Genomic DNA, 27,085 nt, shown 5'->3' with positions numbered 1-27,085 from the left:
ATTGGACTCGCGTGACCATGTTTTTCTGTCGTTCGCGAACATCAAAGAGAAAAAGGAGAAGAAAGTTATATAAAACGCTTGGATGTTTTAATTAATCATCCTCATTGATCGACTCACACGTTTACTAAACGTGGTTCTTATGCGAGCACGATGGCCTTCCAGCGATTAATTCAAGGACTGTCGACAACTAAAACATCGTTCTTCTAAAAGTAAGAGGATATAGAGTAACACAACAAGGGAAGAATACATTTGTTTATATACAGCGTTATATACAGAAATTATTGGATGTTCGAAAATACCACCGGTATAAATTGAAGAAACGTAAAGCGTAAAAATTAAGATCGTCACAGTTTTGTAGAGATTAGGATAAAGTAAAAAATGAGTCGAAATTAAACTCATAACAATTACAAATACATTCTTTAATTCGATTCTTCAACCTCGAATCGGATAACAATGTTAAAATACTGACGTGCTTGCTTTTACCTCTGAGTCTTTTTTTTGTAATAAGTTCCTCATCTCTGAATTTAAGTTCAATAAATATGTTATTTATATTCTTGTCACGTTCGCTATCAGAAGATCATCGACGCGGCACACTTCGATCGAAACGACCAAAATCCTCCACCTATTAATGTTTCTACCATAGCGAACCCCAAATCACGATCCATCTACCGCTAGCTAGCAAAGCCTAGCCCGAAATAGATTCACAGTTTCCCAAAATCGTTCTATCCGAATGTCAAGAACATCTTGACCATGATCGATCGTCGAGCGATCCTTCAGTGATCTGATTCGAGAGAGATCGGAAGCGGAACGCGGGAACACAGTGACCCCTTCGAGCGGTCTCTCGAGTCTTTTTTGCCAGCCCAGAGCGCTTTTAATAAACGCGCGCCGCGCCCAGCAGTCGCTTTATACTATCAAAGGTGGGGTAAAGGGCGTGCGTGGAAGAGAAAAGAAGGATGGAAGTACAGGAAAAGTGGGAAAGGGAGAAGCAGAGTGTATAACGGTAGAGAAGAACGGGGTGCATTTGACGACGAGCTTTTTACGGCCCTGTGTTCCGGTGTTCAGGCTTTTACGTCCATTTCAGGTTTCCTCCTCTTCCACCGGGCTGATTCGTAACCTTCTCTTTCTTCTTCGCGCGCTCTTTCTCCCCTTTTATTCACTCTGTGCCCCTCAAACCCTCTTCGTCATCCCCCTTTTACCCCGTTTGTTCTCTTTCTCCTGTTCACTTTCGCGCTCTCTTTTCCCTCTCTATCGTTCGATCGCCAGTTTCTTCTTTTAGTTTCGTAGCCAGCTGATTTTATTTGTTCCTCTGTGGTATTCTCTTTCAGCTGCGTGCTACGCGAACCACACACCAGCAGCGTCGCTTTAATTTCTTTTACGAGATGAAATTCGACGCGGTCCGAGTCGTTCTTCTCCCTGCGAGAACCCGCTACTTCCGCTCGTCCTACCAATTCCAAAATCCCCATTCGCGGTGTGTATACAGTCGAGTATAAGGCTGCTTTCACACGGAAATACGTGTATCCGTTATCCAGCAGTAAAATGGAGAAAAATAGTCATACGATAGCGCATCCATTTAACAAGGTGGCCGAGTGTCGATAGTTTTCTTAATCCTTTTTAAATGAAACCACAAAACAGGCTGACTATGAGAGAGAATCGAACAGACTAAGTAATACTGTATTTATCACACAAATGGAATAATAAAATAAATTTCTACGATTTTATTTGTTGCCTTGTTAGTATGACGCGACAAAATCGGTTTTAAATTGTCTAATGCATATACATTGAAATATTGGCATTTGTGAGAGCGATAACAAGTTGGACAATTTTCCAACAAAATTTAGAACAAAACACAGATGATGTCAAAATCTGAGTCTGCAAAATACGTATCAAGTGAGAAGGGTTTTTCCAAACTTACTTATGATTAAATTAAGCAGTAATATTTAAAACCATCAACTGTATCGATATATGACAAGTCAGTTAATTTCTAAGCAATTAATTAAAATTTATCTGTCCGGATAATAATAATATAAAATATATAATGATAATAAGGGTGTCCAGGTATTTTTGTGCCATGACGTATGCGTATCGCCGTGTGGAAGTAACCTAACAATTGTACGAGATCTTTTACGGAACACGACACGCGACCCATAAAACCCGGCAAACGGTCGGATTTTACGAGCACCGTATCCGTTTCTGTCGGATCAAGAAAACGAGGGAAAAACGAACCGATACCGGCTCTCGCCCTCTCGAAATTCGATTCGAGCGACGTCCATTCGCAGATTGTAATTGCGAATCTGTTTAATTCCCAGATTCCCTCGGAACCGAATTCTCGCGTGAAAATAAATTCATAGATTCGTTTGTTTTAACGAACTGCGGGGAGACAGAAGGGGGAGGAAATGGTAGCATTCGGTGGAAATCGAACGAGTTTGTTTGGCTGCGCGCGATTTGTGTGCTGGCTGCACCGAGTAAATTGGTCATGAATTAGAAGTTGTATCGGTTAATGGTAAACGTGCGGTTGATTTGGGAAAAAGTTATCATACAGTTTTTCGTTCAGAGTCGAATAAATAAAATTAATTGGACCGGATGTTATTCATATAATACGACTTCTAAAATACGTAATTGTGAATTCGATTTTTGTTAAAGTTTCGTATTGTGTTTGTAGAAAAATTGTACTATTCTTTTGTTGGAAAGTTTCATCCACTCCCATTTAGTCAATGTATCGTTAAATAATTGAGAGCAACGTTTTAAAAACGTTCCTCCAAACTCACGTTTCCTGAGAGTTTCATAAGCTCGTTTAATTTTCATTTCAACGTACAATGGAAAATCTACAATAACACGAGCGAAAATAACTTTCTAAGATCAACAATAACGTTTTCTAATTATCCTATGAGGTTAATCTAACAGACAGGCGACTAAAAATAACGTTAAATTCGAATGTAATTCTATATTTCCATCTATAAAATTGAACAAATTCAATAACATCAATAATATAATATAATACAATACGACCGTCTCTAAAACCAAACTAATCAACTCCACTTCTTCTGAAGTCCTCGATTTACATAATACTCAATATATAAAAAACCAGAACACTTATTGCCATTAAGTGATTCATTACAAGAAGATAGCTTAAAAAATTCCAAATAACACAGTACATTTTAAAAGATAATCTTTCTACCTAACTGTCATTTGTGTCTACATTTCTATTTACAGAGTTGAGCATATATCCACCTAAAAGTTGAAAAATCTCATAAGTAATTTCCTGTTTAAAACAGAAGCTTTGGTTCTTCGAATTTTCAGAAATATTCTAAATTTTCAGAAACGTAGAAAAAGTTTGGGAACGCGATTTAGTGTATCGCGTGGATGCAGTCGCGCCGTTTAAGCGGAAAACACGGCGCGGGAATCGTAGTAGCGGTATAGTGGTCGGCGATTAAACGCTATCGGTGCACGTGTTACTTGTATTTACGCGGCATGTTGCATCTCGCAAAGCGAAATCTGTCGCGAGGAGAAGTTCATCGCTTTCTCAATGGGATTATCGTTTCAGTCGGCGTCGAAATTCGTCGTGTTCGCGGCGGGTCGAAGAGAATCCCGACATCGTGTGCAACGATATTGCTATTTGCACATTGAACGCCAAGCCGAATAACCGTTTTCGTTGTTAATAGACTGTTATCGATTGCCCATTGGCGAAACCGCGATTCCACCATTCTCTATCGGTTAAATTGTTTGATACTCACATGCCTCTCCTCCGCCGGGTTAAGACCTGCAACAGATAAAACGATGCTGTTAGATTGGAATAAAGTTTTCTTTTAAACATACACACTCATTTGAGAATATAAAAAAATCGATATATTTTTAATAACGCTTGAATATTGTACATAAATCGTAGACTGAATACTGGAAAGATCAGACATTTTGATTCATAAAAGAATAATGAAAAATTACTTCATTAACAAGCATAATTATTCGCAAGGTTTTGATTTCCAACTGAAAAGAAATGTCATTTTTTTAATTAGTTTTATATTCAATGACGAATCATCTCTCAGTGACTGTTTCTAAAGTACAACAGCAACAAAAGTATACATAGAAGAAATATTAGAAAAAGACGTCTAGTGATAAATCGCGTGGATTTTTCAAGAAAATTGCTACCAGTCGAGTTGAACGTTTTATATTGACATACATACATATTGATATACATCGTAAAAACACGAATCTTACATAAAATGTAATAATCAAATGACTAAACATTTTAGCATAAAATACGTTGCATAGCGGTATTCCCTAGCGAAGAAGCTGTTCGAGGAATTCATATTAAACGCAGCGAACAGCGTCACGAAGCATTTAATCAAGAACGTGTCGAGTAAGCAGCTTCCCATATAACTTCCTGTCAAACCCAACAACTCATTTACACAGATATCATATTTAACCTCGCATTTCGTTTTCGAACGACGTCAAACATCAGCGTCGCATTACAAAAACAGAAAAATGATCAATAATGAAACATCCCTAAAACTGAAGTTATTAGATCACGCTGCTTTAACCACCGTTCGATTCACGTAATTCAACAGCGTAACTCAACAGTTAAAATTACATTTTCTTATATTATATTTTTATTAAGCTCTAAAATTAATTATCCGGCTCAAGAACGTTCCTTAAGTGAACATTCGTTCCGCGATTGTATCCTTCCTTTCCTTTCTCTGAAACATTTCAAACACCGCTGGCTGCCCGCTGAAGACATCGTATTTCCTGTGAAATTGAAGTTTCGCAATGTTTTTCATGATTATTGCGGAACAGAGTCAGCGGTATGCCGGCAGAATCTTTTCCGCGCTGGCAACGAGATGAAAGAAAAAAGCTGCCAGGACGAAGGAGGAGTCAGATTCTCTCTCTCTCTCTTTCTCTCTCTCTTCTCTCCTCTCCTCGAGGATTTCCGAGAAGGGACGTTGAATGAAAGAAAAGAGGGCGAGAGAAAGAGGCAGGTCGAAGGCGATCCTGAACGAGGAAGCTTTGTCCTCGAGATGCCAGCTTCATAGTTTGCCCTCGCTCGATTTCCCCAACCTCCCTCCCCTTTTTCTCGTTTCCACTCTTTATACTTTTCGTAGGTACACTTTGTCTCGTAGGAAATACCTTAACGATACCATTCTTCGACTGTTGTTACCCACTCCACGACACGGCTATACACGTCGAATCGTTTCAGTTTCTTCAGTTTCAGTTACACGTCAACCATTCTTGTAGGCTGCCTTTGTATTGCACCAATCTTTTTATTCGACTTTTTTTTACTGTAAATTGAGAACAGGCGCTTTAAGATGCATTACAGGAAATATGCCGCTGGAAAAGTTACAGCGTATTTAGTTTTGCTGCATTCTTCGAGTTACTTTCGAATCAGTCGAATTTTCCTATTGTTAAGAAGTTTCCAAAGCTTGAAAAGAGAAGAAAATAATCATTTTTTTTATCGACCTTTTGCTTAGAGATTTTGTTAAACATTATATGACTTTTTATTTGTTAAAAAGACAGCGCGATTCAGGTATAGAAATCTAACATCTGTTTAAAAGCTATTAAATAGTTGAGCATCAAATGTATTTGTTTATAGTACAATTAGCTTTGAATTTTAGTACATTGTATTTACATACAGAAACGTGAAAAAAGATATGCTTCTATTCTTAAAATTGACAAGAAGAAATTTTTCTCATACTCAACGGAAAACCAATCCTAAGAAGATTAAAATAAAAGACGAAAGATAATCGGTATAGAAACTTTATAAATTAGAAAACCAGAATTCCTAATAAGAAGCTACTTTCTTTTTGATGAGATAAAACGAATAAATGGTTCTTTTCCTGTTATATAAGTGCCGTAATAAATGTTGTATATGCGAAATGATTATAGTAATTAAAGTTTCGTCATGATTTCTATATAAATCACCTCTACATGGGTGATCAGTGATCCGTTAATAATTACTTTTTAATTGCTAAAGTAATGCAACGTAATTGGCGTTACTTCACACGATTCTATTGCAGCATCTAACTGAATTTCTACGAAGCTAATAGCAATGAGTTTTATATTCGCATAAACAAGCTGTTGGGCATCAATTCCTGTTTTACCAAGTTTCTATCTGGCCATCTAATCGTTCGACTCGATCTTTAAGATATCTCAACACGTAGGGTACTAGTTTTTTATACGACTTTACCATTACACTCTTACAACATTTTTGCTTTATTCTATTTTCCTGCAGTCATCTTGCTGCAATCGCTTTCTAGTTACCAAATCAGTACCGTACTCGCTATAATTTAATTCCTTTACTTACTTAAAAAAAAAAAAAAAAAGAATTATATATCATTGCACTACCATATATAGAAACCTGAAATATCGTTCTGTTTCTCAGACTATAAACCGAAACAAGATAACATTTATAGAGAAAATAATTAACGATAATGGAAACTGCATAATTTTTTGATATATTTTATTATAATTAATCGATACTTGCGATCGGCAAAGATCAACGATCTTTCCTTTTTTAAACGAAGCTAATTCTTCAGCGAAATTTCATTTCCACGTCTCAGTGGTATTATTTAATTCGATTTAATATTTGCAGAAAAATAACACAGCGGAAAATATCATCTAAAACCAGAAGAAAACATTCATTCAAAATGAATACATCTTCATAGCAGCGTAGAAATTTATCCGCGAAACTAGCTGAGTAGCGAGCCAGAAGCGGAGCAATTTATAACGCCCAGTGGCTAAAGCAACAGTCAGGACTCCGGTGGTGCAAAACACAGGGGCCGCGGTCAAAGAACGAATTAACGTTACGCCGGCAGCACTAAACGGTCGCCTGGTATCGTCGCTGGCGACAAGAAATCCGGCGTAACCCCCAAGTGGATACGGTTCTCGAGGGCAGGGACGGCGAACGGAAAAACCCGACGCCATAAAGCTTCCGGAGGCGAGCTCGCGACCACTTGTACAAATAAAGTAATTCCTGGAGAGAGCGGCGAGCTCACTTGCACGTTCTTGCACGCCGATAAAACGTATCCGCCTCGTGAGGGTGACTCCGCCGTGTGTTTTATGGCCGGGCAAATTAAGGAAAACCCGTGGCAAAAGGATCCACCCTCGAAGCCATTACCGAGTTGTCGTGGGTGGCGGAGCGCGAACAGAAAAGGGTCGTGAATTTTCTGCCCGTGAACCACATCCAACCAGGAGCTTTCCTTCGTCAAGAGGGACAAAAACGAAAGAGCATTTTCGAGCGTGCTCGTCTTACGCACGAAACTCACCGATATACCTTCCTTCCTCTTTTTCGCTCTCTTCTGCTCTCTTGGGTGCACCAGCAATCCAGTGCTGGCTGGCAGAAACAGTTTCAGCTCTTTCTCGGCCCCTTTGCCGCGCAACTTCCTGCCGTGGCTCGTAAACGGACGCGGAAGAGCGCGCATAATTTCCCACTAAAACGCAAAGTGCTCGTTTGCCGCGCGAGAACACGTGCATCTTCGCGGGGATGTCGTCGAGATGTCGTGCGCGCGCGTTCACCTTTTCCGCGATCATTAAGTCGAGTGCGAGGGAAATATCAGGCGAGGTAAGGCCAGGCGGTCGTTGCGAAAGTGGAAAAGCTAAATCAGAATGGTGGAAGAAATACGCGAGCAGCGTAGACAGGGAAAGGTTGCTAGAGCGACTGTGAACAGCTTCAATAAGGATCGGTAGGCGAGTTGGTAGAATTCAATTTGCGCGGAGATCCGATCGCTTCCGGGCGCCATTGTCTTCGCGAATTACGCGACGATTACGTTTACGTAATTCATCGTGGATGACCGGTGTGGAACCGCTATCGAAATACAAAGAATCGATTGAACGAGGAGAGCAAGTGGTGGATAAGTTTAACGACCCGATAGGACGAGAAAGCAAACTTGCTGCTGCGCTCTTTGGATGTCGTTGAAAGAATACAAGAGCAATGCGAAAGAAAAAGCGAGGGGGAAAGGAAAGAAAGAGAAAAATGGGAAGAGCTAACGATGAAAAGGAGGACAATATCCGGGAGAATTACGAGAAGCGTACACGGTCGAGGGGGCAGCGATCTCCCGGGGGACCATTACTCGCGCAACTATCCACGATGAAATGGTAATGCAAGCGATACCGGTTTCTAATCGTCTGTAAAAGAGTCTTGCCGACTTACTTCGTCTCGCGTTCTGGTAAATCGTTTTGTGAACGAGCGGACAGAGAAAGAATCGGATGAGTGGTGGAGGCAGATATTATGTCCGACGGCGAGGAGTCGTTCGACGAGGGAATCCGGGCAACTCTGTTGAACAACCAAGAGGGTACGAGGAGGTAGAGGGAGGGAGACGCTGGTGAGACAGAGAGGTGAGGGGTGGGACGAAACGATAACGGCCCTGCTGGAAACAATTCGCTGGGGGCAATGTTCCGGAAAGGAGGGAAGAAGTTTCAGTTGCCGCGACAGAAATAGTGGCCCATTACGGTTCCTTGCCTCCGATGCTTCCCATTTCAAAAGGGTGTCGACGAGATTCCCCGTCGTTCTAATATTGGAGAGGGGAAAAAGACGCATCGCGGATCGAGACAGTGATTTCAGATGTCGCGGTTGTTTCGCGACCGCAGTTTCCTCCAGAGAATTGAGTCGTATCGAGTGAAAGAATGCTATCGCGACGATACTAGCAACAAGGATGTATGTACACGGATGAACGTGTATAACCGAACTTCCTCCTACGGCGACAACATTGTTTCCCGTGTATGATCGTGTTACGCTGAAATGATTTTCTAGATTTTTATTCTCTCACGGGATATGCGTTCTCTTCTTTCTTTTTCAAAAGAGTAAGGTACATAGCGCTTTCCTTCGAAACACAGGTAAACTTTCGTTTAACATTTTTCAATATTTTGTTGTAAAATTGTGAAGATCGAAATTGAGAAATGAAAACTATGATTTTGCAATGCGTTCTTCAAGACGAAGTTATCATCAAATTAAATATATGTTTTAATAATATTCTCTAATTCATGGTTCCGACAAAATTATTTAACTTCTCCGTCTCAAACGTATGATCTATTACCTTGCAATTTATAGTTTCGAAAGAATTGTTCAATTTTTGTACCAACGTAAATATGTAGCTCGTAGTCATCCATCGATGGAACATAAGAATTTATCTGCTATTTGTTCCAATATTACGCTCTCAAATACCGCTCTTTTCCAACAAGAACTAAAGAGTACATCTGAAAAATAAGCAGAAACGAATCGAATCGAACAGCAAACAAAATTCCCTTCGTTCCTCTCCATTTGCTCGGTCAGAAAACCTGCAATCCAAAAGACCATCCTCCATTGTCACGGCTGACAGGCAAACTAACTCGAGCCATTAAGCCTGCACCGTTTCCGGTCGACTTCCATCGGCCGAGCAAGTACCAGGACGAAAAAAGAAAAAAAGAACCTCGATCGAGCTTCGAATGAGCCCGGAAATTAAACGAAGACGTCGTTACGGTACATATTCGCAACGATGATGGCTCGCAATTTTCAAATGGTAACCGGGAGAAATCGAAGATTTGTTCCAGTGAAGGAATCATGACAGGAGCGAGGAAGAACGTCATGGGGTGGCGGACTCTCGGTAGCTGAGATCGGACGGTATTTCATTACGGCGCGGCGGGCCGACAACGCTCGGAAAACGCGAAACAACTTGGAACAACTGGCCGGAGGTTATACTCGGCCCGCGGTAACATAGTTAGGCGAGAGTGTAGCTGGAGATATTGCGCGAGCACGGCAACTACTCGGCTGTGAGTGGAGTGAGTGGAACGCTGGGAAGAAATAGAGTGAGGAAGGGAGGATGGAAGGACGGAAAGAGAGAAACGCGGCAAGTGGAAAGAGGAAACGGACGGAAGTGGAGAAGGACGGGAGGAAGGGCAAGAGAAAGAGGGCAAGAAGGGCTTTGGAGGGCGCGAGAAGAGGATGAGAGGAACAGGCTGAGGGGCGCGAAGGTTTAGAAGAGCCACCTAGAGGTGGATGGAACGAAAGAGGGGAAGAGTCGGAAGTACTCTCGTGTCAAGAGGAGATTCTGAGTGCTCTTCTGAGAGACGACCATGCACAGCGCGCGAGCAAGAGAGCCGACGACGACGACGACGAAGAGAAGAGAGGCGTTGCGCAGAGAGAGGACGCGAGTGGAAGAGAAATAGAAAGACGAGGTTCGACGAAACGCGAGGGATGGGGACCACAGAACCAGACCAGCCTGTGCATAAACGTACACGTATGTACTTGTCTGTATGTGAGTGTTTGGCAGAATGTGTGCGTGATAGGAGAGTCACTTGAAGCTCTCGCGACTTTGTCAGCGCTACATGGAGCCTAAGTGCGAACGTTCTTGCACTCGTGTGCCGTCCCAAGGAGAGGGACGAGGACGCGCCGGTGCACAAGTGGATCTTCGAGGTCAAGATCGAGGGTTCTGCGAGTTTCAGGCTTAAGCACGATCGTTTGCGTCACCGTTGTATTGCGGCCCGCTTGAAATATCCCTGTGTCACACGCTATGTGCTCTCTCTCTCTCTCTCTCTTTCTTTCTCTTTCTCTCCTCTGCGTTTGCATTGCCACCCTACTCTCTATTATGCTTCCTGGCTGCCTTGCATCGCGTTACTATCAATTTTGTTGATAGTTAGGGCTTTCAATGGAACGAACTTTGATTTTTCCTTCCTGGTATTTATATTATTAGGTGCTTTTATACTCGTATAAATGTTTTAAAAATTTTACACTTGGAATTTGATATATTTATTGCTTCAAATAAATTTGGTTTAGGTTAATGTTCGATATGTAGGCGTTTCGAAAGATCATGATTTAATTCTAGAAACATTTACAAATATCTAGCGTTTATTACAAAATTCGTTTTTGATAGATTTTTACTGCAATAGGCGAGATAATTTATTAACTTTGGAGGCTATAAATTGTAGGCATGAAACACCATCCTCCTGCAAAGTTATAGTTGTTTAATATATACGTATGTACATTAAATAACTTGCGTCTTTGCTTACTGATTCAAACAGATTTCGTATAAATGTACAATCTGAGGCAGGAAGTCAGCACATCGACGAATGATTGACAAAAAAGGTTATCGACCGAGCATGGATCAGTCATTCAACAATCACGAAAAAAAGTTCCACCATTGAATATTGAAAGAATCAAACGCTTGAAAGCGTTTTATATCTGTAAATTTTCAACCGCAGTGAATTTTCAATATTTGACAACTCCATTCCATCGATTGTTTCCTATTAAATTTTCATGCCCACCGATTAGTTAATAATGGAACAAACATAACAGAATTACGCTGATCTTCTTAATCCTACTGCAACTGTCAAATTTTTATATACATAAATAAAAGGACTTTGAAAATAGGAACAGACAGTAGACTTAACTTTTAGTTTACGTGTATGGAACTACTTTGAACGTGGAACGGAACTAAATATATTTATATAATATGCATTATAAATGCATAGAAATCTGCGTTTCTTTCATTAACAACTGATAAATGATACGGATTAACCGTCATTCATTTATCTGGCCAGAGGTTCGGTTCCATAAGAACGTTGTTTAGTGTGCGTTGAAGTAGAAAGTGCCACCTGTTCAGACACAGCGGTAGAAGATTCTCGACGAGAAGATATTGCGACACAAAGTTGCGTTAGCTCAGCGAAGAGATTCGATTTACTAAAGTCGCTGACCTTGTGTTTCGACGTGTTTTCACGTAGATCAGCATCTCGCCCGCGAGTATTTTGCGTATCGAACGCAAACCGGCAGCCGGATTCGAAGAATTATTGCACATTCGATCGCGTTTCCTGCAACCTTGCCTCTTGTTTTTCTACCTGGTCTTATCTTTGCTCACCGTCGTATGGGAAGCGAGCGTTTGCAACCGGATCCTCATGAGACGATCCAGAATGTCATTCTGCATTCCGCTCGATTCCTCGCGAGCAAATGGAGCCGCCTGTTTTGCAACTCGGTTACGGCGAAGTCAAACAACGAAATCGCGAGATAAGCATTTCGATAGATCCGTTTCCTTTTCGCGTATCTTAACATTATGATGATATGGTAGCCTCGCACGGGTGTCAAATGTTAGCGTATAATTAATAGACCACAGATATTTACGCAAATTTTTATTTTTCTGAACGTAATTAAAAAAATGGAAGTTACGAGATTTGTTTCACCAACTCTGGTATATTATATGTATATTGTCTTTGGACCTGAGAAGCTATCTGTCTTTCGTTTATGTCATTTTAAAATTCTCCTATCTAATCGCAAGCTGATATTAAACTCAGGAAAGCAAGAAAAATGTACTTGTCATGACCATTTTCTGTGATCTTCGTATACGTAAAAAAAACTGTATTTAGAAAAAAATTTTACAATTTTTCTGCCGGTAAATTGTTTTCATTTCAACAGAAACGTAATCGGCTAAAACAGAGACCTGTGAAATATTTTACTGATATCGTTGTTCGCTTCCTGGTAACGTTCATACAGCATGGAAAAATGATCGAACTGGGTACGAACTGATGAGAAAAATTAAGTAACGACTGATTACTTCTGTCAAGAAGTTGATTGTTCTTTGTACCGTTGCGAAATGGTTTTATGAGATCGGTCATGCAACGAGAACAGTTTGTAGTTTCGTTTTGGAGTAACAGAGAGAAAGGGACTGAATAGAGTAATAAAGTCTATCTGTGTTCAATCTCTGGCAAATAATTGCTCTTTTAGACAGATTGCATTATTAATGGCTTTAGTTTTGAATCGTTATGTAATTCTTTGTCACGTCGCAGTACGATAAATAGAAGTTAAATTTGTCGTAATTGGGTATGTTATTATGTGTTACCAGTCGTACAATGGTCTCCGATTAATTTTTTCTCCCTTTGAAACTTGATTATGTCTTTACGTGCAACGAAACGCCAAAAAAAGGCAATTGCAATTTCATGGGCCTTAATGAGGTATACGCTTAATTAAGAATACATCTATCACTTGTGAATCACGATGGTGAAATAACAAAAAGCTTGATCTTGCGACGTTCAACTTGTGTTCCTCTATTATTTTCTGCTTCAAACAGAATATAAATTACCAATTATCCTAATTACACGCTTGAGGCACGCGTTTTACGGTTTATCAGAATTCCTAGCTAAACTATCACTGTTATTACTAACTGTTTACCTAACTTGACGATATTGGAGGAAACTAAGAAAAACAAGAAATTAATTGTTTTTATTAGAAAGTTGATTGCATTTAACGTATATGAAACGTATCGCCTGTATTATTCTGCAATTAACGCGTTTCTCGATAACATCACACAATTGCAAGGCGCGAACGCTTATTCCAGCGAAAGGTTACTAAAGTCCCTTTTAATTTACCGGAACGTTATAGCTTCATTTTATTACATTAAAAGATATTTATTTAAATTAAAATATAACGATATTTAATTCCTAGCACTATCGAACAATTATTTTTGAACGAGCTTTACACCATTTGACATTTCAATTTTTAACTTGTTCTAATAGAACTAAATTTAATTATGAAAGAAATTGATCATTCAATCTGTTAGCAATATTTCCATGAATAGACACAACCTGTAAATTATTCTAACATTCTCATTGATATTTAACGCCTGTCACATAAATTCCACGTAAACGATACACAAACGTCGAAAGGGTGAAAGGTATGACTTACCTCCATTGTGCTTCAGGTCGTCGGGTTGACCTCGATGAAGGTCCGGTTTGGTCAACATCGAGAGAGGATGAGCAGCTGTCCCTCCAGCAGTTGCTGCCGCACCCGGTGGAATGCCTAATCCGAGAAGAGCAGCGGAGGCTGACGTAGGAACAGGAAGTCCCGCTCCAGGACCAAGTCCTGGAAGTCCAGGTATACCTGGATGTGGACCCATCGCAGCACCTGGTGGTAGCTGCTGGGCATGCACCTGCTGAAGAATCCTTGGCAAGTCTGGCCTTTGTTGCTGTAATGGAGGGGGAAAAATGACTTTTATCACCTTGAAGATTAATCATCGGTCGTGATATTTCTAGTTAATGGACTTGGATAAACAGTTATTGTTTCCCGCTAAGTTTAAAATCGATTTTGATCAAAGTTATAAATTAACAAGTTAATTGTAAAAGTATTCGTAAAAGTAAAAAATAAAAGTATTTGCAAGTATTATTAAGTTCTATATTTTATTTTCATATAAAAGTAATATTAGATGGTACGAAATTTAAGATACGTAAATGTTACAATAAATATGATGGTGTGCCACTTTTTGTAGCCATTGTAGGAACGATCATTGGATGAAATTCTAGAGTTGTTATCATTTTTGTGAACATCTGCTATCATTATATCATAATCGTATAATGAATGATACAAAAAAGCTAAGGTTGTTACAGCATTTATTTTTTGATATCCCTAAAGTGATCTGAATCTTGCTTATCAAACTGTTAACGAGTTTAGTTCTAGGAAAGTAACAATTTTCAGCATAATTCGATAGAAAGTAGAAAAGATTAGATAAAATATTATGGCATTATGTGTAGATAGAAGTATCGATAAAAGTAAACAATTCCTAACGTTTCACTATCAAAACGTTACAAAAAATATCTAAAGCAGTATAAAGGTATAGACATCGCATCGACCCTTCTTTTAATTGCGCAATTTTCAATTCGTTGTAAAAGGTATCTAGAAATTTAGTATAGAAAGCAAGTTGTAATATCAATTTGTAAAGAATTTACGATGAGTAGTAAAGGCAAGATTTTATGTTCAGCACACCGATTATCGGTAATTGACAAGCGCGCCGAGATTTCCAGATAACATCCAATCACCGATCCAGAAATCTAATCTGTGCAACCGATAAACACGTCGTTTAGATAAGTGGCGAGATTAGATTGTACAGCCGATGACATCACTGAACAATGATGAAACACGCCTCCATTAATTATTTTTACCTCTATTAATCACCAAGCCAACACACTACTCGTAGTTCGTTCGATATCGAACAAATAAATAGAAACAAAAAAAAAAAAAAAAAAAAAAACCATCCGTACAATCCGAAGGGTTAGAGATCGTACAATTTTTTCCACCATATTTCCGTCCACCGTGCGAGCGAATCGATGTAAACGTTTTCACCCTTCGATCGTGTATGCGTATGCCAAGGGAAAACGAATAAAGAAGGAGAAGAAGCAAGAAAAAAACGCGTAGTCATCGATCGTAATTTAATTCTCTTCGCTTATTCCGTGCAGGAGCTCCCCTGTTCGGCATTCGTTACGCGGGACACAACTTTCCACCGGGCAGAGCATACAAATCACGGGGGCAAACTTCCACGGGGTCGCGTTTAAATAACCCTCGGTTCCTCTGCCTCCCGCAGCGGCAGTCGTGGTAAATCCGAAAGTACGAAACAAGTGGCGGGACTTATGTAGCCTTCCCAACGAGCAGGACGAGGAACGAAAAGCTAGAGAAGGAGAGAGAGAGAGAGAGAGAGAGAGAGAGAGAGAGAGAGAGAGAGGTAAAAGGAACGAGAAAAGTTTCGACGAAACCATAAACGTACTCCCTCGCGCCTGCTAGTTTCCTCGTTAGTTGGCTATGTCGGTCGAGTTTCAGCTGCCAGACAAATTGTAGAGTCGCGCCACGGCAGCGGAGCGTTTTAACGCTTGGCAGATCGCGTTGCTGGAATAAAGACGACTACCAAGAGCGGTGGAAAGAGAGAGACAGAGTAAGAGAGAGAGAGAGGAAGACGTCAAAGAAGCGGAAGAAGGTGGAAACGAAGAAGAGACGCAAAGGATAGAAAAGGAGAGGAAGGAAGGAGTTTCTCGACGGTGGAGAGGACGATAAGGGGTTGCAGCGGAAAGTGCACCACCCTCTGCAAACTATGGTACACTCGTTAAGGACGGGCCGAATATTCCTGGAGAGCAGTTTGCCGAGATAATTAAATGGTTTAACGATATAATAACCTCGCGTCGAGCGACTGTCTGAGCCACCCACAAAACACACAAACAGGGAGAATGAAATGGAAATGAAACGCTGTTAGAGAGAGAAGGAGAAAGGTTCGGCCGAGGGAGAAGAAGACGTCGGAGCAAACGATTTCCCGAGGATTCAAGGGAGGGTTTTCTGTAGAACCCCTAAGAAACGTCCCGAGCTTCCCATCACCGGTAACAATAATAATCCTGACCTCAGGCTGTCGTGCCAGTATTCGCGGCATCGCAGGCGTTCTGGCCCATTCACGTTGAGAAGATCATTTCCGTATTTGTGGCGGGATTCCGCTAATGATTACGACGAACTTTACTCCGACCAGCTGAATGTATCTCGCCCCATCCCCTTTTGTGGCCGATGGCTCGTTTGTAACTTCCTAGCGAGTCGAGTGAATGTACGGAGTGTGAGAGATGTTTGGAATTTTGAATATGTATTTTAGGTATCGGCAGAGGAGACGCAGTTTGGTTTTGCGGGTGCTGGATATTTTAGATATTACGAGGATCACGTGTTTAATTAGTTAGAGTCGTTATTAGGTAAAGGATAATGCTTGTAAACGTTGATAGAATATCGATTTTTACCAGCTTTTTATGCGAAGTCTATGGATGAAATACATGATAAATCAAATTTCCCAGAGAGTCTCCTTACATTATTAATCAATTTAAGATTATCTTCTCGTTTAATCTTGCAATTAAATATATGTTTCCGATATCGACTCGAACACTGTGTAAGAAGAAAACATTATAGATTCGTCATCTATTTTCAGGAAGTTCATATCTTTGAATTCACTCTTACTTTGTTCAACTAGTTCGTATTAAAATACTCCTTCTTAGCCAGCAAGTGATATAATGGTCAGAAGATTAAAAAAAAAAAAAAATAGATTTATCATATTTTTCTATTATACATTATTTACTTTCTACAATTACCGGTAGAAAGATCTTTATAATGGAAAAATCACTTTTCACACTACTCGCAAATACAAGGCTCCTTGCAAAAAGAGCAAATATATTCTATAAATAATACAGTATCCCGTCTTCGAAACTTTAATCAACTTTTACCCTTTTACGGCATAAGAGAAAAAACACATTCTAGTAAAAGAAAAAGAAACAAGAGAGAGAAGAAATTCTACTCGCGAAGAGTTAAACGAAAAATTATTGACCATTTACCACTACTTTCACCCCGCAGGCAATTTACCTCTGGGGAAGAGTTAAGCCGGCAAAGCGGGAGTTATTTCAATCTGAAATTTTTACGCTCCGAACGCGGAGGGTCTTCTTTTGTGAGTGGCGGCAAAGAGGAAGTCATTACGAACCCCTTCATCTTCGCGCGAGCCTTCTTACGCCACCTGTATCCACCGGCGGCGTCGCAGGCTTGTTCTCAGCAGTTTTCACCGGTGTCGCCGCGATGCTTGCTGACTCAACCAGCCGTGAAGATAGTGCCGCTAAAAGATCCGACGAGATCGTCTTAACCTTCTTCTATATCACACATCGTTGACGCCTGAAAAGCATCTTCGGCCGTTCCTATGCTACGATATTATGAACGTCAGCAACATTGTCCGTGCCTCGTAACTTTATAAACAGACGATTTTCTTACGGTGCTAATCGATTTTAAAGCGGCCTTTGCGCAGTTACGCAGGTATCGATGGTGTTTTATTTTACAACAACGATCGAAGATAGTGTGTATCGTAATTGATAATTGGAAATAGTCTCATGATCGGTAATTGGCGTTGAGACGCGTGATAAGTCGATAACGATGGTTTTCAGGTGCAAATACGTTGTTGAGATAGTGGACGAGAGCGTGGATAGATCAACAGCTGGTTACATTTTGCTTCTGATAAGAGGTATAGAGAATTGTAAGAAGACAGATAGGGGCCTTACATGCTGGAACTATGACAATTGTAAAAGTACGTATTGATAAATGATTATTACATTTCGTTTTCGACGTATATAGCGTAATTTGTTCTAAGACGAATATTATATCAGAAAATTAAAACAAGGAATTATCCGTATCGACTAGGTTATAGATTAGGTTACTTTACAGTCACTTTTTAATTATTATTTCTAAAGAGAACAAATTACAAATTTTTCACAGAAAAGATGATAATTTTACGTTTAAATAATATCGTGACGCTTAAGTACCCATTAAAAAAAAAAAACCCCAATGTTTGCAACAGATTAATCCTCGCAAAAACCAATCTTTCTTATACTCCAGAGAATACGGTTCACAAGAGGAAATTTCACGACTCTTTTCACGATTGTCGGCGCTAGACGGTGCACGCACGCGAGCGAATTCCGCGAGGCGTTGCTGCGTTTTTCCTTCGATGCCGTAACAACCTGCAGGATTGGAGACAGCGTCGTGGGACGAGAAACAAGCCGATGCAAAAAAACGACGCAAGGAAAAACAAGGACAACTACTTTGAGAAGAATCGGTAGCAACAAGAACAACCGAGAAAGACACGAAGTAAAGACAAGAAAGATAGGGAGGCAAGAAGGGGGAAGCGATTTAAAGCGCGCGGAATCCGGGGATTCTGCTAAGGATTTGCCGCACGTAGCCCGACAACGCCGCGGATCCGTGCAAGTTTCTATGGTCGGAGAGTTGAGAGAGTCGAGGCAGCGAGAGGAGAGGATCGACGAGAGAAAATCGAGGGGTTGGCCGAGGGATGGAGGGAGGTTTCGAAGGCAGTTGGGTAGCAGGAATGCTGATTAGTCGGTGCTCGTGCGCCGTAACACTATAACCTATCCGGCCTGGAAACCGGGCAGGAAGACTCTGGATAAGATTCGAGGGGCGAAGGGAAGGAAGGTGGAGTGTATAGAGGAGAAAGAGAGAGAGAGAGAGAAAGGGAGAGAGAACGAAAGAGGAGCAGGGGTTGCAGAGTTCGAGGAATGGGGTTGCAGATCAGAGTGGCGGGGTGGATGAGCGCGCGCGATCCAAGGCGAGTAGAACCGAGAGACTCAGGATGAGAGAGAGTAGGGGAGAGAACGCCGGCAGAGAAGCCGGCGGCTTAATAGGGAGGAAATTGAGTGCTCGAGCAATATTGAGGAGGATTCGGGATTCGGGATTCGCCAGGATCGTATCCATCCGTCCGCTTTCGGATTCCTCGGGCGTGCATCGGCTTCCTCCTACCACCGACCAGGGATTCTCATTCGCCGCGAATGCGTTTCACGCCGGACTGAACGCGAATCAGACCCGACCCGTGTATTCACCGACCATTCTACACGCCGATACGCCCGCGAACGAGTTCGCGTAAATTTTCCTCCAAGGGGATTTGCGGCCGAACCAGCTCTTCCACCCTCACCCTATCGTGGCGGATTGAACTTTTCCTCGAGGTCCGTCCACCTCGATGATCGTGCGCACCGTTGGGGCTTCTTCCCTGTTTGGCTTTGGAAGAAATTAATTGCGTTCTCTGGCCGATTCCTATGACCTTTTGCGGTGTTCACAACAACGATAAGACACGACGTAGATAAATCGTATTATCTGGTAGATTTTTCTTACTGACTCGTTGTTTAATATGAGCAAACTACGGATGTTTATGCAAATTCAGATTTTTATCGATCGACTAAAGAAACGAAAGTTGAATAGAAATTCGTTGCATCCTCTAAATATTCAAACAGCTAAATACCTCGTATATTTATATACATTATGTGCAATCTGTACATTTTTGCATATTTAAATCTTTCATCGAGAGTAGAAGTACATTGATTCTTAGAGTCGAAATAATTTGTTGTTTCAAATGAATACAAAGTAGAAACACTCGGTGCAACAATTCATTTTATTGTTACTTGGATTTGATTTGAAAAGAACGAATCCCTTCGACTTTGTATGATCAATGCGGTTTATCGGAAAAAAAAATAAATGCCATAAGTTCTACATATTTGCAAAAAAAAATCTAGCTTTGTATTCTCAATGTCTCACATATCGTAGATTCCATTGAAAAATTTAAACGCATAAAATTAGTCCGCTAAATATACGACCTGTATTATAGAGATATTTCAGTCGCATATTATGGAGAACGTAATTGCTTTTATATTGATCTGCTAATGCTCGTGGTCGTAAATATTGAAAATTGAATATTAAAATTAGAAACGCTTTGTACGCCAACACGCGAAATACGATATACAGACAAATAGATAGAGTGTCAAATGTTTCATAAAATAAGTACTCTGATGACCGAAATATGAATCAAACGTTATTCGATATTCATGAAGGTTTGCTAAAACTGAAAGCCCATAAAGTGTCGAACAACTCGTATCTCATATAACAACGTAAAATCTTGCTGGCTATAAACTAGAGTTTGACACCGACAACGAATAACAACGATACGACAATCGTTGACTAATAAAACGCGTAATTGCGACGAATAACTTTATTCGTTTCGTTCGCAACAAATTTCCCCGATTCGTAACGAATTTCACGGTGCGATCGTTTTGCACCCGGTGTCCCTTCCTATCGCTTCGCAATCGTTTTCAATTTAGAAATTTATCTATCCGTCGTTTCGATAACTCCGCGCAATGAAAATAACAACCGATCCTGCTATAAAAAAGAAAAAAAGAAAAAAAATGACAGAAAGGGAAAAGGAGACAAAAAATGAGGAACAAAAAAAACAATTTTCCCCCGTGTTCACAAATCATTTTCGACGGCCAGATCGATTCGAGAGGAGCGGTTTTGTTTTAAACAGAAATTGATTTTTCATTAGAGAAACAATGAAATCCCTTCAATTTCGATCGCTCGTGAGAAACTTCGATTGTTCGCCAGCGTGTTTGTTTTTCGTGTCATCGGCCACGTTTAATAATTAATTTGCGGATTCGACGTTGCTATTGGAAGCGTCGTTGGATAGATTTGGCGGTAAATACAAATATCACGTCACACGATGTATAAATGTATACGCACGATACTGTTTAATCGCAGCGAATTGGGAAACAGGGAAATGATGAGCATACCGTACAGCTACACTTGTATTTTCATATGTTGCGGTGTATTTCTCTTTCATCCACAATTATAATGTACGATAATAAGCTAAATATAACCGATCCTAATTTATGGTTTGTATTAATCGCTTGCCATTATCGCTTCATTTTGTTACATATTCATAAACGTCTAATTCGGTTAGAATTTATATCAGAACTAGTATCACATAAAAGCGATCTGTACGATTATTTAAATATCGTTGAATAAATTAAAAATTTAAACGTTGTATAAAATACCCGAATAGCGATAATTTCTTTCTAATATTGCACGATAATTTAATACATAATATAGAATAGCAATAGCTAATTTAATAAATAACATCAACACGTTATAAATCCTTCTTTTTTACGATTTTTAAAGTCATATAAATTTATAAAATTTACCTGCAAACTTTCATATGACTTGTTGTTACCGAACCATGTGAATTTATAATGATATTTATTCATATCGATAACTCGTAGCTTGTGATTTAAGATTTGACTAGCACATAGTATGATTTCAATGTGTGACAAGCACGTTCAATGAAATTAAATATTTATTCGCTTCATAAAAAATATACTAACGTACAGATTCTATGGAAACATATAAAACAACTGTATAAATATGTAAATCCTACTAAATTAAACAAAAAAAAAATTTCTTCTCACGACGGCAAAACAAGTTACCAATTTGGATATCAATTCTGAGCAATAACACTTGGCTCGCTACATTCACCCATTCGAAATTTCATGTTGCCCGAAATTTTCATGTGACCGAGTAAACTTACGAACGTATACATCGTGTACGCGTGTAACCGTGTGTCGTGATACACACGGCCGTGTATCACGAGCGGGTAATTTATCTTCCATTGGCGTGCACTCACCCCGATAATGGCGTTGAGTTCGGTCATGGTCACTTGTTTGGCTCTGTCAACAGCAGTAGCGACTTGTTGTTGGTGTTCCTGGGAGAGAAACGGCAGGATCTGAGCAATTATGGCGTTTAACCTCTTCGCTATCTCTGTCTGAAAATAGAAAGGAGAAACGATCCTTATTAAAGGGTAAATCGTTTTACGGTTGATCGACGAACCATGTTCGCCGTAATTGAGCTCGGATAACGATTGTCCTTTTCCCTCGCTCTCTATGATTCACCCACGCTCACCTCTCTTTGCCTTTCTCCTCGCGCGGTTATTCCAACGGTATCAATCATCGAGCGTGACACCAGTCGTATCGAACGCGTGTACATTACTTAATTCGAGTTTTATTGAGTCCACTCGCTTTCTCGATTGATCGTTTAGCTCGACCGAATCGTCGACCTGTGATTTATATCGTGGTTCTCGCGTCAATCTCGCGATATGCGTATGGGTAATTGACTGCTATTATCTCGAATTCGCGTGATAGCATGTATTCGGCGAGAATTTATAGACCGGGGCATTAAATAGGCTGTTAAAAACCTTTATCTAACTCTTGTTTGTTAATAGATTTAATGCTAAGTTAGATTCAACGTATGCGGATTTCTGTAGAATTGTTTCTTTATTTTTCAATTTTAAAATTCCCTACACTTTCTTACATTCTCTCTAATCTACTACTTTCACTTGGTTGCCAAGCTGACGTATTGTTCCACTCCCTCCATAATTTTCAAGATATTCTGACAATGTTACGATATTAAAATGTTGCTTGTAATTTGAAAGAAAAAGTTTGTAATTTGGACGCAAGATTAAAGAAGATATGTTTGAAAATTACGTAAAAATTACATAATACAAAAAATATACATAGTACAAACTGTTCTTATTATCAATTAATACGTAATTCACCTTCCAAGATATACTGACACTGATATAATTAAATGCATCGGGCGTATCGAAACGAATTAACAATGATGAACCAAGTGGTTCCTCAGTTGTCCGGAACACTTGACGGTTTTCCGGTGGACTGCCGCGACACGTGACTTCTCTAGCTCACCGGGCGACCTTAATTTCCGGCCAAAGTGATGGCAGATACAGGTAATGCCCGTTGGCATCGGTCGAGACGAAAATTGAGCCGAGAAGGGAGAGAAAGAAAGAAAGAGAGAGAGAGAGGCCACGCTACCGCCGATTCAGCGTGGATTTAATTTAATCCCCGTCAGTCTGTTCTGACCGGAGGGTGTCGTAAACACCCTTGGCCGGTTATGGCACACCTCCATTTGTACTGTACTCGTTTTCCTCGTAAGGGTGCGTGAAGCCAGCCTTTACCTTATTTCATACGATCAAAACAGCAACCAGCGGTTGTAGATTCTCTTTGCCATAATACATTGTTCTTTTGTGAACGTTCTGCATATTCTGGTTGTGAATATTGGAAGAATGTGGTTACTCGGATGTGGAAAGGAGCCTTGGTGTATTTTCTGGTTTATGAATATTGGAATATTCGATTACCGTGTTTAAAGCTTTGTTATATACGAGCCTTTTAAGAGTCAAACTGATCCAACATTTTATCAATATTTTAATTTTATTAGGTAAGCACACGATTAACACTAAATTCTCGAGAATCAAATAAATTACTTCCATAATTTTACTCGTCGGAAGGAAATGACACGAACAATACTTACGTTCTGTAAAAAAAACTATTAAAACAAGTAATATTTTAATATTTTTCGGCGTATTAATATTCTGAACTGAGATTTTTAAAATTACGAAGAGAGTGGAACAATCTGTAAATGATAGAAAATATTGAAATATAACTTTTTTTTTTTTCTTTCTCTTCATATGGTATTGATAAAAATTACTGAAAAATTTCAAGCACGTTTTATATAAACACATAAATAATTCTGGGAAAGCTTTCAATCGAAAAATCTATTTTCAAATATTGCATCTGCTTGTTATAAATTCTTGCAGACTGAAAAATCCGATTATCTATCTGGTAACGATAATTACTGATATATAAACGTATCTGTTCCTGCATAATTATTTACGGAATTATTTCCCATCGTTATTTTCCACCTTATTTACTACTGCGATGTTACAGCCTGTTATTTATCACTGTTCATTTCACTTCATCTAATATTGTATCTGCATGTCTCGTTTCTGTTGTCCCTCTAGCGTCGAATATTCTGAATTTTGCACGCTAGGGTCGCGTTTCAGCGTACTCGAATTTTAATCGTTTTCAACTTTAATGAAGCCGCCGCGTAATTGGGAATAATAATTCGATTAATGTATAATTGAACGCGCCGCCCACTTCCCAGCGGTGCTGCTAGCGAAATCACCGGGGTTCATTTGTGTTAACGATGCGACAAATCATCGATTTTACCGACCGAGTTGCGCGAAGATGCTCCGTTAATTGTAGAGCGCGGAAGTTAAACGGAGCTTTACGATTCATAGGATTTAACAGAGACTTCTTCGAATCGCAGAATCGAACGGACCGATCAATCTCCGCCTAACATATGATCTTTCTTTGAAGTTCGAAATGTCAAGATTATATGATACAAACGATAAAACTTGCTTACAGACGAAACGTATAATTAGCTGATGCAGATTCGTGATCGAATTGATAGAAGGCAGACACGAAATAATTGCAAGAATGTAATTCCTTTGAGTCAAAGACGCAAGTTAATGATATCGTACGCGCACAACGTAAGAAAATTTTATGAATCAAGACATCGTTATAATGTAACAGAGCAAAATTATAATCGGCAACACAAAGGAACTTCGTATCGCGTGTTCCTTCTATATTGATTCGGTTTCATATCCGATGCTACAAAAAATTCGATATCATCTACTATGTTCTATAAAGAATTTAAGAAAGTAGAACTTCCGCTAGAGTATCACGAAAGAAAGCCAGAGCATCGAAAATTTCGAGCGAAATAAAAGCGATATTGCACTCTTACGTATATCTTATTCGTATCTCTCATACTTTTTACAAATTTAAAACGCCTGGAAAGATAGAAAAAACCTAGGTGTGAACATAAGTCACTAAGTTTCATTACGTTAAATTCTTAAATTCGTTTAAATTCTTAATCATTGCGTATCAGAATTCTGATCGTGAGTGCAAACAAATCCAAATCAGATTGTACACAGTACGAGAAAAAACTGAAACAAAATAAATTAAAAACCTTGAAGACTCCCCATGCGCTCTCAGAAATTCATGCCACTTGGTTCTTCACCACCCCAATTACCAGCGAGGGGTTGCAAAAGAGGCGTCTCGACGGTGGCGACCCATTAAGCGGCGCCTGTGCGCCGTGCTTTTCGCGCGTTCGCAAAGACGGAGCGTGCGTGTAAACGAGAGGAAGCATCGCGGAAACGAAACAAGTCTATTCGTTGCGCAACAGGAAGCAAAACAACCGGGTGTCCGCCTACGAAAACGGTGCACGACGCTCCTCCGTACGACTGGTAAACGCAAACTGCAGATATGATCTATCTGGTAAATGCAACCAGCCCTTCCAGGATCTCTTTCTCTCCTTTTAGTTCTTGTTTCAACCCATCGTCAGAGCGTCTCGTAGTAACGCGAGCATCGCGGTCTGACAGCAGCTGTTTTCACTGCCGCTTAAACAAGCCCTGGATGCTAATTGAAATATCGCGGCCACTAAAATTCTTGGCAAGTTTCCCTCTCTCGAGCCTGCGAGCTGACGAGCGAGCGACCGGAAAGAAGGAGGACAAGGCAGAGGGAGAGAATGAGGCAAGGCGGGGAGTTGTTTTAATTACCCGTCGTCCTCCCTGTGTGCTAGTCATTAGACCACTAATTATAACGTACGGAAGAATGAGTCGCGCCATCCGCGAATGAACTGTACCGAGCGGTGAAGCACGAACTGAGGAACACGATATTGCGATTTTCGCTGCTTTCAGATGGATATAGACGTTCGTGTATAATTCGTGAACGTGATACGCTAAAGTGATAAATTAACTCTTTCGGGTACCATCTCTCACTAGTTTCACTATAGTTATATGAACAACTACGTCAGCAAAGGTATAAATACCACAAATAAATGGCATAAGGAAAACACATACATGTTTGTATAACTAACAAAATGAAAACTAGCTATTATGATACAAGTTCTTTATTTTTTCAAGTTTCTCCTCTTTTAATACTAGAGCTACCACGCCAGTTAAATTGGCTGGTTTTAAAATTTCATTTGAAAATTTCTACTTCATGTTATATTTTTTTCCACAATGATGTAATGACTTTTGCAACGATAACTGAAAGAATATTATAATGAATTTTATTTTGTTTTTTATGTATTCAAACCGAAAATAATTTTGTATCAAGGCTACCAACACCAATCAAAATCGCTGGTACTTATCAAAGTGTAAAAGGGTCTTGCAATCTGTTTATCGAACCCCAACTAACCAATTTCCTCGTTTTGTACAACTTCCCACATGTTTTTTAAATTTTTACTGCGTATCATTCGATATGATGATATCAGATATCAGGAAAATTCTGAATTGATCGCTAGATCGCAACACTAGAAATACCGCAGCAGTCAAAACGACTGGTTCTGCAATTTTATAAATGTGTCAACCCTCATTTAGGGACCCCAGATGGATTAATAGCACCAAAAATCTACTACATAACATGGAATTCCTTCTGTAAGAAAGTAATAAATCAATTAATATAAAAATATTCTATTATTACGTATTTTTTAAAGGCCAGTCATTTTGACTGACTTTGGTAAAAATAACTTCGTGTTAACTATCGGTAGTTCTAGTTAATTATACAGATGTAAATCTCGTAACCTGCGGTGCCGATAAGTTTCATAAAACAATTGGATATCGGGATCTTCCTAGAACCTTATGTAAAAGAAATCTTTCTGAGAACGGATAAATACTCGAACGATTTGCATTTCTATCGTGATCTCTTGCGTTGTTATCATTCGTTTCGCCGTTTCTTTGGAAACGTTATTCAGAGACCAACTACTCTCAATAACCACACAACTCAACAAAAAAAAAAAGAAGAAAGAAAGAAAGAAAAAAAGAGGAATAAAAAGACTGCGGAAAATTTGGTTAAATACTGGGAAAGTAGCAATCTTTCGTTTATCCCGTTATCCAATGGCTATTTCTATTTAAAATCGGTTGGCTGGCGAGAACAAAGGGAACGCTCGTTACCGTTCCACAAAAGCTTCTTCAAATTGCATTCTCGAAGTTCGTCGCGTGCAAAATTCGCCTTTTAAATGGGCGCGGTAGCCGCGGGAGCCAAGGGGACAACAAGCTTGGCGTTAATTTCCAGCGCGTTGATACAATTTCACGGCGCATAATCAAGCCACCGGAGTTAAAAGAAGAATCCC

The 27,085-nt window shown here is 39.9% G+C and overlaps 1 protein-coding gene across 3 annotated transcripts in view; it reads right to left on the bottom strand.

Annotated features, from left to right (window-relative positions):
• LOC100647968 (protein groucho) overlaps positions 1-27,085 on the bottom strand; it is a 152,971-nt gene that overhangs the window by 28,228 nt on the left and 97,658 nt on the right. For all 3 annotated transcript variants that reach the window (XM_020863331.2, XM_003396141.4, XM_020863332.2), the window contains exons 5-7: positions 21,723-21,860; positions 13,631-13,910; positions 3,732-3,757 (exon numbers count right to left, since the gene is read on the bottom strand). In XM_020863331.2, the coding sequence (XP_020718990.1) occupies positions 3,732-3,757; positions 13,631-13,910; positions 21,723-21,860 (444 nt within the window). The remainder of the gene's footprint in view (positions 1-3,731; positions 3,758-13,630; positions 13,911-21,722; positions 21,861-27,085) is intronic.

This window comes from Bombus terrestris, chromosome 6 (assembly GCF_910591885.1).
Source record: "Bombus terrestris chromosome 6, iyBomTerr1.2, whole genome shotgun sequence".
Lineage (NCBI taxonomy): Eukaryota > Metazoa > Arthropoda > Insecta > Hymenoptera > Apidae > Bombus > Bombus terrestris.
The sequence above is the reverse complement of the archived record's forward strand: the minus strand, read 5'-3'. Positions and strand labels throughout refer to the sequence as shown.